The following is a 12352-nucleotide window of genomic DNA, read 5'->3' as shown; positions in this document are numbered from 1 at the left end:
AGGAGAGCCCTTGATTCAACACCCTACATAAAAATAAGTTCTACCTATATCTGAGTTGCTGTGGAACAAATAATGAAACAGCAGGAAACTAGAGAGAAGGCATTTTGAATATCAGCAGAAGGCACATTTGAAGGAAAGATGACTCACAGAACAGCACTGGGCAAGCCTGGTGTGAAACATTGTGAGTTAAAGATTGTGTTCAAAGCCCAGTGAGTTGGGAAACATAAATTAGGTTTTATCTGCGTGTTGCTAAAAGTTTGAGAGAGAACTGGAAATAATACCAAATCACTATAAAATGAGCATGTTACTAGAAAGGAAGAGGCATAATAAATACAAGTTACCTTTTCATTGTTTAATTCTTTAAGAGATATGCAGCCTGCAAAGCAGGAAGAGAAATACTCAACATCATCTCTTCCACACACAGAAGCATACTTAGAGCTTGTGCAACCACAGTGCTTATTGCATGGAGCTGTGAGGTTTCCCAATTTACCTGACCTGCGATGTTGAGATGAAATACAATTATAATACCATTATTTAAATTATTAATGCTGACATTAAAATCTCAATCATATCCACAAACATCCTTACTGAAATAATTTTTTTTTCACAGATTTGCTAGGTTATAAAAACATTATAAAATTCACATTTAGGAGGGTACCCGTTGATAGTCCTGGAGAGATGGCTTAGCTCTTAGGAGCACTTCCTGCTCTTCCAGAGGACCAATGTTTCATTTCCAACATCCACAATGAAGCTCACAGTCATCTATAGCTCCACTTCCAGGTAATCTGAAGCCCTTTTAGGGTCTCTGCAGGCAGCAGACATACCTGCAAGTGAATACTCATTCACACAAATAAAAGTAGCTAAATCTTAAAAGTATGCCACTTGAATTTTTATTACGTTATAGCAAAATTGTCACCACAGTCATATTGACAAAGAAACTCATCATTGCCTGCAATGGATTGCCCCCTTCCACACATATACTTCAAAGATTTCTACTACTCATATGTAATTCCTCTACTTATTAGTAATATCTCCTTGTCCATTTGTTCAGATTTTATAAAAAGCAATCACAAGAAACATAATTTCCTTGCTTCTTTTGCACAAATAATCTTTATGAACTCTTCTATAGACTTATGTTTTCATGACTCTTATATGCGTATTAAAAGCAGAATACTTAAATAGTATATAAGTTTTATAGTAATTATTTTAGATTTTATATATGTGAGTATTTTGCTTGAAGGTATTTATTTGCACCATGTGAGTGTAATGTAGCTCTACTTCTTCCTTGGGATCATTGGCTGCATTGGTCCTCAAGGGTGGCAGGAGCAGAAGCAAGATACAGGGTTGCGACAGCTGTGGGTACCACAAAGAGAGCAGACCTCCAGGAGATAGACTTTGGTGAATCAGCTCAACTTTCTTCCAGAGTGCAAGGAATTTGTTCAGGAGTACAGGACTAGGGAGCCTGGGCGTGAACAAAAAACTTAGTTATCACCTGTACACCAGGGAAGGCTTCTAGAAGGAATCTGTGCCAAGGGTAAAGCAAAAGATAAATCAGGTGTCTAACTTAGAGACAGCTTTCATATAAATTTGGTCCACAGGGCCCAGGGACATTCTACAGATAAGGGCAGGTAGAGAGCAGGAAGTTTCCCTGGGGAGGGAAGGAGTCTCTAATGTCATCTAGCTTTTGAAAAAAGCTGCCATGTTGTGATAGACCACAATCTAGCAAGGTCTTCCAACATGAAAGAAAAAAAAAAAGTCATTAAATCTCTTGGGACTGAAGTTACTGACAGTTCTGAGCCTCTATGTGCATACTGGGAACCAAACACTGATCCATTTCTCTAGTACCCTACATTTTTTTTAAAACTTTTCAAGAAACAGTTTTTAAAGAGGTTTATTGCCATGCTTCTGCAATCAGTATACAGAATTTTTAGCTGTTTTCCATATTTCTCTGTAACAGTATGATTTCATTGACTAGCCATTCTGATTGGGGAATAATAGTTAACATTGTGTTTTTAGATTCACATTTCCTAATGACTAATGATAGTGAATTTATTTCTAGCTGCATATTTTTTTCACCTGAATATATATATATTCATATTAGATGAAAGTTGGTTTCAAATTATTTGTCTATTTTTCTTTTTATTAATAAAAACATAAAAGTATTTTTATTTTATCAGAAACAAATCTTTCTATATATTATTTTCTTTTTGTTTTTACACTCTGTGGCTTATTTTTTGTTTTTTGTTTTTGTTGTACTGGCATTTGAATAGTATTTTAATAAATAAAGATTGCCTGAAGATCAGCCTACAGACCAGGTAGCTATGACATGCACCTTTAATCCCAGTAGCCACACTAGTTTGCCATAGAAACTGGGCCATGCATGCCTTTAATCCCAACCCTAGAGAGGAGTATAAAATAGGAGGAAACAGCTCTCAGACACAGTCTCATTCTGAGATTCCTGGAGGTAGGATCACTGTTTTCAAACTGAGATCAAGGTTAAGCGCCAGTAGCTGGCTGCTTTACTTTTTGGATCATCAGGTTAAAGTCCAATTTCTCTATATGAGTTTTTATTAATTGTGCTTCAGTTTGTTGTTTTGTTTTTAATGTCCTTGAAAGCCAGGCATGATGGTGCACATCTGTAATTCCAGGAGTTTGGAGGCAGAGGCAGGTGGATCTCTGTAAATTTGAGACCAGCTTAATCTACATAGTGAATTCAAAACAGCCAGTTATACGTAGTGAGATGCTTCTCAATAAACCAACAACCACGACAAGCAGAAATTCCCTCTTACTATATCACAGAGTACTACTTTTTAAATATGTCCTCACTAGCAGCTTTAAGCACAGGACACCTGTTGTGAGAAAATTAATGTGATTCATGGACGCTTCATCTTCCTGTTCTCAACTAAACCTATTGATATCTCCAAAGGTCCAACTGACATTATAACAGAGAAGTTGAAGCCATCAACATGTAAATAATGGGGCAGATTAAAAACATTCACATCACACAATTTTTTATTCTTACTTTATTTATGATTCATTTTACATTCCAACCTCAGTTATCCCTTTCACCCCTCCTTCTGCTCCCCCTTGCCTCCCCCTCCCCCACAACAGCCCACCCTCCATCCACTCCTCCCAAAAGATATGGCTGCCCATGGAGAGTCAACAAAGCCTGGCACATTAAGTTGAGGAAAGACCAAACCCCCCTTCCCTGCATCAAGGCTGAGAATGGCATCCCATCATAGGGAACGGACTCCGGAAAGCTAACTCATGCACCATGGATAGATCCTGGTTCCACTGCCAGGGGCCCCTCGGATAGCGCGAGCTACACAACTATCTCCCACAGGTAGAGGGTCAGGCCGGCCTCAGGTTCTAGGAATTCAGACAAAGAGGAAGGAGGAATTTTATGAGCAAGAGAAGTCAAGATCATAAAGGGGAAGTTTCCAGAGACTCCTCAACCAAGCTGGTGGGAACTCGGGAACTGGCAGCTGTGGAGCCTTCAAGACACATCACAAAGTTTAAGTATAAAGTTAGCTCTACTAACTCAGACTCCATAGAGAAGTACTAATCTTCAAATTTGAATTTCTTATAAGAACCTTTACTTTAAAATGTACATTCTGTGTTTGAAATAAAAGCCTTATTGATTAACATCTAATATACTCATTTAAAATATACAATCCTGTTTTTAGTGTATTTATGTATGTGAAGTTACCTTAGTAGTCAATTATTTGAGCCTTTTCTCATCTTCCTTTCTCCCTCATTTTCTTTCCATTTCGTTCTCATTCCTTCTTGTTTTTCTCCTTCCTTCCTTCCTTCCTTCTTTCCTTCCTTCCTTCCTTCCTTCCTTTCTCTTTCTTCTTCTCTTCCTTCCATCCTTCTTCCTTCTCTCTTTTCTTCTGTGAGACAGATTTTTCCCCTACAGCCCATCCTGATCTAAACTCACTGTAGCTAAGGCTGACCTCCAACTCATGCCAATCCCCACTCAGCCTCCTATGGGCTGCAGAACATTTTTATCACCTCAAAAAATAACAGATGCTGAATTTCATTAGGTAATTACTTTTTGGCTACCTTAAGAGTTTTTCCATTTCATTTTTAGCTTGTTTAATATAATATATCAATTATTTTTTCTCTGTAAACCGATTTTCTTGATGATTCATGGTTGAATAAAATTTACATAATCTTATAAATTCATGGATATGAGTATACAACAATGAAAATAAAGTAATTGCCATATATACCACTTTAAGCATTTATCATTTCTTTGTATTTGGGAATACTCAAAGTTCTTTTTGCCAGTTGTTTAAAAAGTATGTAAGAAATTATAACCATTATCTTTTTGTCCTATATATTAGAAGTTATTCCTCATTTACAAATGCCTCCTTGAAGATATTTACCATCCTTTCTTCATCCTCGTCTTACACCTAAAACTACCTCAGCCTCTGGGAGACAATATTTTATGTATTTTGAACAGTGTTTTATAATTTTATTTTTATTTTCTTTTTTTAAATAATTAATTTAGGCCGACCTGAAACTTACTATGTAATCACAATTTTATTATAGTAACTTACTTCCTTGATTAAATTTATTCTTGGAAATATTATTTTATTTGTTTTTTTTTTGTAACTACAGCTAACAAGATTGCTTTTCTCATAATTTTCACAGAATGTTTTCAAGTATTGATGTAACAAGACTGCATTTAGTTCTTTTCTCCTAGCCCTTTGTGACATATGGTGTCTGCTGTACTGGCCCTCTTTGATCTCTAAAATTAATTTAAATTTCTGTGTTCTTAGTTTAGTTGAAGAATGGGCAGTTGTTTATTTTTTTTTCAAAGAAATAATGTTGTGTTAAGGCAATCTTTTGGGGTCTGGAGAAATGACTGGGCACTTAAGAAGGCTTCTTGTTCTTCCTTTTAGAGAACCCAGGTTCCGTTTAAAGGACCTAGGTCAGTATTTCACAAGTGCCTATAATTCCAGCTCAGGTGAATCTGATGTGCTCATCTAGCTCCCAAAGGCACATGAGTTAAACAGAGACAAGCATGCATAAACATGAATAAAAATATTTTGTTTTTATTGAGCTATAATAATTTTTACTCCTCTTTCTTCCTCCCCCCCTTCATCTACCCTCTTCTATGACCGCCATATTCCCAATTTGCTCAGATCTTATCTTTTTCTACTTCCCATGTAGATTAGATCCATGTATGTTCTCTTAGGTTCATCTTTGTTTTCTAGGTTCTCTGGGATTGTGAATTGTAGGCTGGTTATTTTTTGCTGTTTAATTTTTCTTTTTTTTTGCTTTATGTCTAAAAGCCACTTATGAGTGAGTTCATATGATATTTGTCTTTCTGAGTTTGGGTTACCTCGCTCAATTTAATGTTTTCTAGATCTATCCATTTGCCTGAAAATTTCAAGATTTTTTTTTTACACTTGTTTAACAGACATTTATTACTTTAGTTGAACAACCTCTATACAATTTGTTTTGCTGAATAGAAAAGAATTCTAGGTCAAGATTTTTATCTAGTATTTTCTGGAAATCAGTAAAATCCTTTAGAAATCTGAAGAGAAGAAAAAAAAAACAGTTTAAGAAAAGCTTCAGTTAGATTGTTAAGCCCTCTAGCCCAGATCCTTGATAAGGGCTGTATTGTCTGTTCATTCCATACTCAAATGCACCCTGGGACCTAGTCCAAGGCATGGCACAAACAAAACATGGTGGTTATGTGTGGCCTTTGTGAAATGTCAACCTCTGAGAAATATACCAGGGGCAAGTACCACTGGCCACCACCTAAGGAAAGACTAATGAAGTCATGTGGCCAACTGACTTTCCTTACCCCCAAGATGAATTGACTGGCCCAGGATTGACCTTTAAATACCCAACCATCCTTGTAATGTGGCGGCTAGAAGCTTCCTAATGGTTGGATGCTATCTTGACCACAACTTTTTAGAGTTCACTTGGCTGGCATTAATTGAAGCCCACATGGCACTCATCACTGGACCACAAACCCTAAGGGAAATCTGCCCCGAGGGCAACTTCACCATACCATTCCCACGTAGGCCTCATCCCACCCAAAATTCAATCACCACCACTTTCAAAACACCAAAGTGTCAACACCAATTCCTGGACATCAGACACATCCTCCTGAGAGCCAACAGAACACGGAAACCTCTTTCAATTTTATCTGGTTCTTCTGAAAATGGGGCACTGGATTCAGTCTCAAATTGTGGGTTGTAGCTTACCTCCCTTTTCTAAACATGTTCACAAAACAAGCTGGAAGGTTCTCTTCCTACATTTCTAAGCAAAATCCAACTCTAAAGCAAGGAGCCACTTCAGTGACTAGAAGATTTTATCATCCCAAGGAAGCTGCAGGTTCTATCACATGCACCAAACACTTCTACAGGGCAAGTCCTATGACTCTTCACACACAGGATACCACATGGTGTAAACCATACAACGAATCCCCTAAGAAGGTAATGCAAAGACAGAAAGGTCACCAGAAACAAGATATACCATCACTGTAGTCTTCAAACATTATTGCACTTTAACCGCTATAATCCACAAAGCATTCATGACAGTCTGCGACAGTTTTAACAGACAAATAACACCTTTAAGCAGACAGCAGTATAATGTACCTATTACTTCTTTGTTTTTTCTGTCTGGGTAATTTGTGCTCTAGAAACATAGGACACTTAAAGTTTTACAGTTATGGTATTATATTCTATCATTCCTTGTAAGTTAACGGCATTTAGTTTATGTAGTTGGGTAACATGCAGGTGTTGTGAGTGGACAGATAACAATGCCTTCCTTGATGAGCAGCATCTCTTTGACTGTGGGATTACAAATTCTCAGACTTGGCATACTAGAAATTTTGATAATGGATGACAGCAAAACTTGTTTTGACATGTCTTCTATGAAATTAATATTAAGGTTGAGCAACAACAGTGTTTTAAGACAAACATAAGTATTTTAAGTATTCACAAAAGAGACTATACTTAATGCTCATAATCCACTAGTCCAGTTTCTTATATTGTGAACAGAAAGCTCTTACCAACCCTCATTTTTCTCTATGCTCTTTCAGCTAGCAGAAAATATTTTTATAAATTTTTGCTTTAAATTATATAACTTGATCATGTTTTCATGTATATAACATATCACTCACTCAAAACATAGTTATAAATTTAAAGCACTTTATCTTCTGTAGTAAATTGTATTTTACTGTAAGACAAAAATATAACTTCTATTTTTTCCTAGCACTACAATAAATCTTGTAGTAAATATGTAAGTTTATTACATACTGGGAAAATAGGTCAAATTGGAAGTGGTGCCTTAAATTCTATTTCCAGTTTGGTAATACATTTCCTAGCAATATATTTTTACAACATGCATCATCTTTAGGGTTGAAATATCTACTTTACATATATTAAGTTTCTATGTATTCATAATATATCACTGAGCTATCTATTCTGAATCGTATAAGATTTTTAGTTAAGACAATACCACCATACTTGTTTTGGTTTCATAATAATTTTTTATCTCTAGTAGCTTGAGTCCTTCATCTTAGTTTTATTGTTTTATTTTGAAATCATAGTATCTTTTAATAATGAAGAAATTGACAAATTATGGGCCGAAATTAAACCCCTGCAAAGAGCTTGTAGTAATTTTTTAAAATGTTTTTATTGAGCTATACATTTTTTCTGCTTCTTCCCTTCTTCCGTTCCCCTTTCTACCTTCTCCTGTGACTTGCATGCTCCCAATTTACTCAGAAGATCTTGTCTTTTTCTCCTTCCTATGTAGGTCCAAGCATGTCTCTCTTAGGGTCAGTTTGTTGTCTAGGTTTTCTGGGGTTGTAGTCTTAAATTTTTTTTTTGCTTTGTGTCTAGAAGCCACTTATGAGTGAGTACATACTATATTTGTCTTTCATGGTCTGTGCTCCCTCACTCAGTATGTTTTATTTATTTATTTATTTGTTTGTTTGTTTGATTTGTTTGTTTATTCATTCATTTATTCATTTATTTTTTTTTATAGATTGATCCATTTGCCTGCAAATTTCAAGATGCCATTATTTTTACTACTGTGTAGTACTCCAACAGGATTGTTTCGGCTATACTCGATTTTTTGTTTCTCCATATGATGTTGAGTATTGTTCTTTTGAGGTCTTTGAAGAATTTTGCTGGAGTTTTGATGGGCATTGCATTGAATCTGTAGATTGTTTTTGGCAAAATTGCCACTTTTACTATATTAATTCTACCTACCCAAGAGCATGGAAAATTTTTCATTTTCTGGTGTCATCTTCAATTTCTTTCTTCAAAGATTCAAAGTTCTAGTCATACAGGTCTTTCACATATTTGGTTAGATTTACCCTCAAGATATTTTATGTTATTTTTGGCTATTTTAAAGGGTGATGTTTCTCTGATTTTTTTTCTTAGTCTTTTATCATCTGTAAAAAGGAAGGCTATTGATTTTTTTTTGAGTTAATCTTCTACCCTGCTACATTAATGAAGGGGTTTATGAGTTGTAAAAGTTTGCTAGGAGAACTCTTGAGGTCACTTAGGTATACTATTATATTGTCAACAAATATTGAGAGTTTGACTTTTTTCTGCTTTGTATCCCCTTGATCTCCTTGAGTTATCTTATTGCCACTAGTTTTTGGTGGTGCGTATTGCTCTTTTTGTTGTTGCGTTCTTTCCTTGTTGTCTACCCGTGTTTTCCTCTGATTGGTGCTGTGTCTCTAGGGGTCACTCTTCCTAGTATGAGTGGATCCATGGCTTAGATGGTTGCTCCTCATTGTAGAGTCAAAGCCATGGTTCTGGTCATGATGGAGGTCACTTGACAATTCAGAAGGTTGGATCTGCTCCTGCTGGCACCAGCAGGGTTCAGGCAGCTGGGCAGGTGTCAGGAGAGAAGGTGGGACATTGTTTTATTTTTCTTTTTGAAAATGATTTTATTGAGCTATACCCTTTTTTTTCTGCTCCTCTCTCTTCTTCTTCCCTCCCATTCAACGCTCTCCCATGGTCCCCATGCCTCCAATTTACTCAGGAGATCTTGCCTTTTTCTACTTCCCATGTATGTCTCTCTTAGGGTAGTCTTTGTTCTCTGACATTATGAATGGAAGGATGGTTTTCATTGCTTTATGTGTAAAAAACACTTAGAAGTGAATACATATTTGTCTTTCTGGGTTTCAGTTACCTTACTCGATATGATGTTTCGACATTCATCCATTTGCCTGCAAATTTCAAGATGTCGTTATTTTTTTCTGCTGTGTAGTATTCCATTGTGCAAGTGTACCACGTTTTTCCATTCTTCAGTTGAGGGGTATTTAGGTTGTTTCTAGGTTGTGGCTATGACAAACAATGCTGTTATGAACATAGATGAGCACATGTCCTAGAGAGCATATTCTCTACTCATGACATTTTGTTTTTTGCTCTGCTTATGTATATAGGCTCTTCGAGATTTGTATAATTCTATATTGGGGGGAATAACATAGTTCTGTTTTAACTAAAATGTATTTTAAAAATATTTTCTACAAATTTTAAAACATTTTCAAATGAATTTGTAGAGAAGTGATATGTTTATAACATTCAATATTTAAATAAATTACTTATGCAACTCTTTGTTTATGCATTAATTTAAATTAGTAACATTTTATTTTACTCATAAATGTTTTTGTACAACTTAAATATATGAACATTTTATTTGGGCCTCTTATTTGTTAATTCTCAAACAAATTATTTGAAATGATATATTTTTCCATTTGTTTCTTGCTAGAGTAATGGAACAGTTAAGTCTCAGTATTTTTTGTGCTCAGGGATTTTTCAGTTGGTATGACATTAATTCTCCAGCTGCAGGTACTCTGAATTTTTCATTATTTAAATATTTCTCCATTCTGTAGTATAATGATTCCATCAGATTAACAAAAGATTTTGCATAAAAAAGGCTTTTACTTTTTATGTTTTTATATATTATCATTTATTTTCAGTTACAGATATATCTTTTCTTGCTATGTCTATAAATTCAAGACCTTCTTCTAAGTTCTTTGGATTCATTTGTAAGAGAAGTAAAGCTGAAGTCATGTTTTCTAACTCTGTAGACAGCTACAGTAGCATGTACTGGATGTTGGTTTGGTGTAAGCTATGGTTCTCCCTTATCACTTCACTTGATTATCCTTTGCTTTTCATTTACAAATGCAATATTTAATGTTAACCCATGCCAAGACTGTTTATTTCTGTCATGTTAAATTTAAAATATCCAGGCCAAATCACATTATACATATTCTAGTACTATGGTGTTCTTGCTGCATACCCTAAAAGAAAGTTCTAGTTTTGATTTTAAATTACTTATGAATTAAATAAGTGTATCTTTAAGAAATATGAACTATTAATATAAAAGTAAAACTCTGTTTTATATATCATTTGCATGTTTAAAAATTTTAAGAATTATATAAATATATAAAGTTACTGGATTATTAGTCTGGAAAATATACTTTCAGTTATGATTTAGAAAACTGAGTATACAAACATATTTACCCCTCATAATTTTCACTGATTCCAGCAAATTGCACTGCATCACATTCTACAAAACTTATTAATACAAAAAGCAGAAGCGATATAATAGATGTCACCATTACAAATTTCATTTGGCCTTTACAAGACATTCTCAACTTGGAAACAATTAAACCTCCCAGAAGATTGCCAATTGCACCTCCTGGGATTAAAATAATTCCTAAGAAAGGGAAAAGAAAATACTGTTAAAACATATCCCATTGAAAGTACCCAAAGTAGCACATTGATGTATTCCCTCTACTCAAATACAGACTTTCAAAGTAAAAAAGTAAAGCTTGAAGATGTAGTGTTTGAATAAATCTGGACTTCATAATATTTACAATCCTGTGAATGGATACTGGTAGTGGTGGTGATGCTCTTATACATTGGGTATCTAATACTGGTATCCAATAGCAGGTATCTAATATCTAAGTAAACCATGAACTTAGTTCATACCACATAGAAGTTATGAGCTATCTTATTGAGAAATACTGTTACTTAGCTGATTGAATATATTACTTATTACAAGAGACTTAACTGAAATAGCACGCTTTCTCAAACTATCTAATGTACAAGAATTGGACCAATCAACTTACTGAGATCTCTCATAGATGATCAACGTGAATAGTCTTACATGTCTGTGAGACTCCAGAATACCCAGAACAAGCAGTATAAGCTATGGTTTTTCTTTCTTTTTTTTAAAAAAAGATTTATTTATTTATTTATTTATTATATATACAATATCCCGCCTGCATGTATCCATGTGAGCCAGAAGACGGCACCAGACCTCATTACAGATGGTTGTGAGCCACTATGTGGTTGCTGAGAATTGAACTCAGGACCTTTGGAAGAGCAGGCAATGCTCTTAACCACTGAGCCATCTCTCCAGCCCCAAAGGAAGAATATGAGCTGAAAAAGCAAGGAAAAGAGGACGAAGAGGAAAAATAGAAAACACCCAGTATAATACAGTACACTCATAAATCAAATCCAATCAGCTCCATATGTAGAAAATTGTGTATATATAATGTGATATAATAGATAGAGAACTAAATACCAATAACAACACAAATGCAATATTAAATCTGGTGATGATTTGAATACATGCAAATGAAATGCCCTTAAAGATGGTAAAAGTGAAAGAAAAGAGGAAAAACATAAAGGTGACAGGTGAAAAAGAAGAACAAACAATAAAAGTGAACAATGAAAATACATAATTGATAAAATTCAAGTTCAGGTCCCAAATGGTGAAATTGGGACACGCCACACTAGTTTTCTTTCCCATGGGATGGAAACAAAACAATAGCCTTGGAACTTGTTATAGAAGGAACAGTGGATGAACACAGTTAGTTGTGTGTACAGAAAATGAAACGTGGCACATTACACACACTAGAGAGAACGGCAAAACAAGGTTATCAGATACCATGGCTCCTAGAGTACAAAATTCAATTCAGAAGTGGACTCTCTGCTCCTAGGTATTCAAGTGACAATGACCTCGAACAGAAGGTTGCATCTTGCAGACAGGTAGCCTAAATCAATACCTGGCCTGGCATCTGAAAAAAAAAAAAACCTTGCTTCACAACAGGAACTAACAAGAAGCTCAGTGAAATCTTAGTGCTAGAGCTTCTGGTGTCAGGACCCAGTCACTCCCAGGCTGGAATTCCTGACAGAGCCACACCTCAGACTTCTCATGGACACCTCAATGCATAGTTGGCTAAGCCACCATCACAGGCAAAGTCGAGACTGTTATTCCTGGGTGAATTTCTTCGATACAAGGTACAGGCAAATTTATGCTCACCCACACTGTGACATGCATTCCAGGCATGCCC

At 35.4% G+C, this 12352-nt stretch overlaps 1 protein-coding gene across 1 annotated transcript in view; it reads right to left on the bottom strand.

Moving 5' to 3' along the window:
* LOC119821917 (solute carrier organic anion transporter family member 6A1-like) overlaps positions 1 to 12352 on the bottom strand; it is a 56620-nt gene that overhangs the window by 18448 nt on the left and 25820 nt on the right. The window contains exons 8-9 of the mRNA XM_042055619.1: positions 10512 to 10707; positions 342 to 495 (exon numbers count right to left, since the gene is read on the bottom strand). Of these exons, the coding sequence (XP_041911553.1) occupies positions 342 to 495; positions 10512 to 10707 (350 nt within the window). The remainder of the gene's footprint in view (positions 1 to 341; positions 496 to 10511; positions 10708 to 12352) is intronic.

Source organism: Arvicola amphibius, chromosome 8, assembly GCF_903992535.2.
Source record: "Arvicola amphibius chromosome 8, mArvAmp1.2, whole genome shotgun sequence".
In the NCBI taxonomy this organism is placed as follows: Eukaryota; Metazoa; Chordata; class Mammalia; order Rodentia; family Cricetidae; genus Arvicola; species Arvicola amphibius.
The sequence above is the reverse complement of the archived record's forward strand: the minus strand, read 5'-3'. Positions and strand labels throughout refer to the sequence as shown.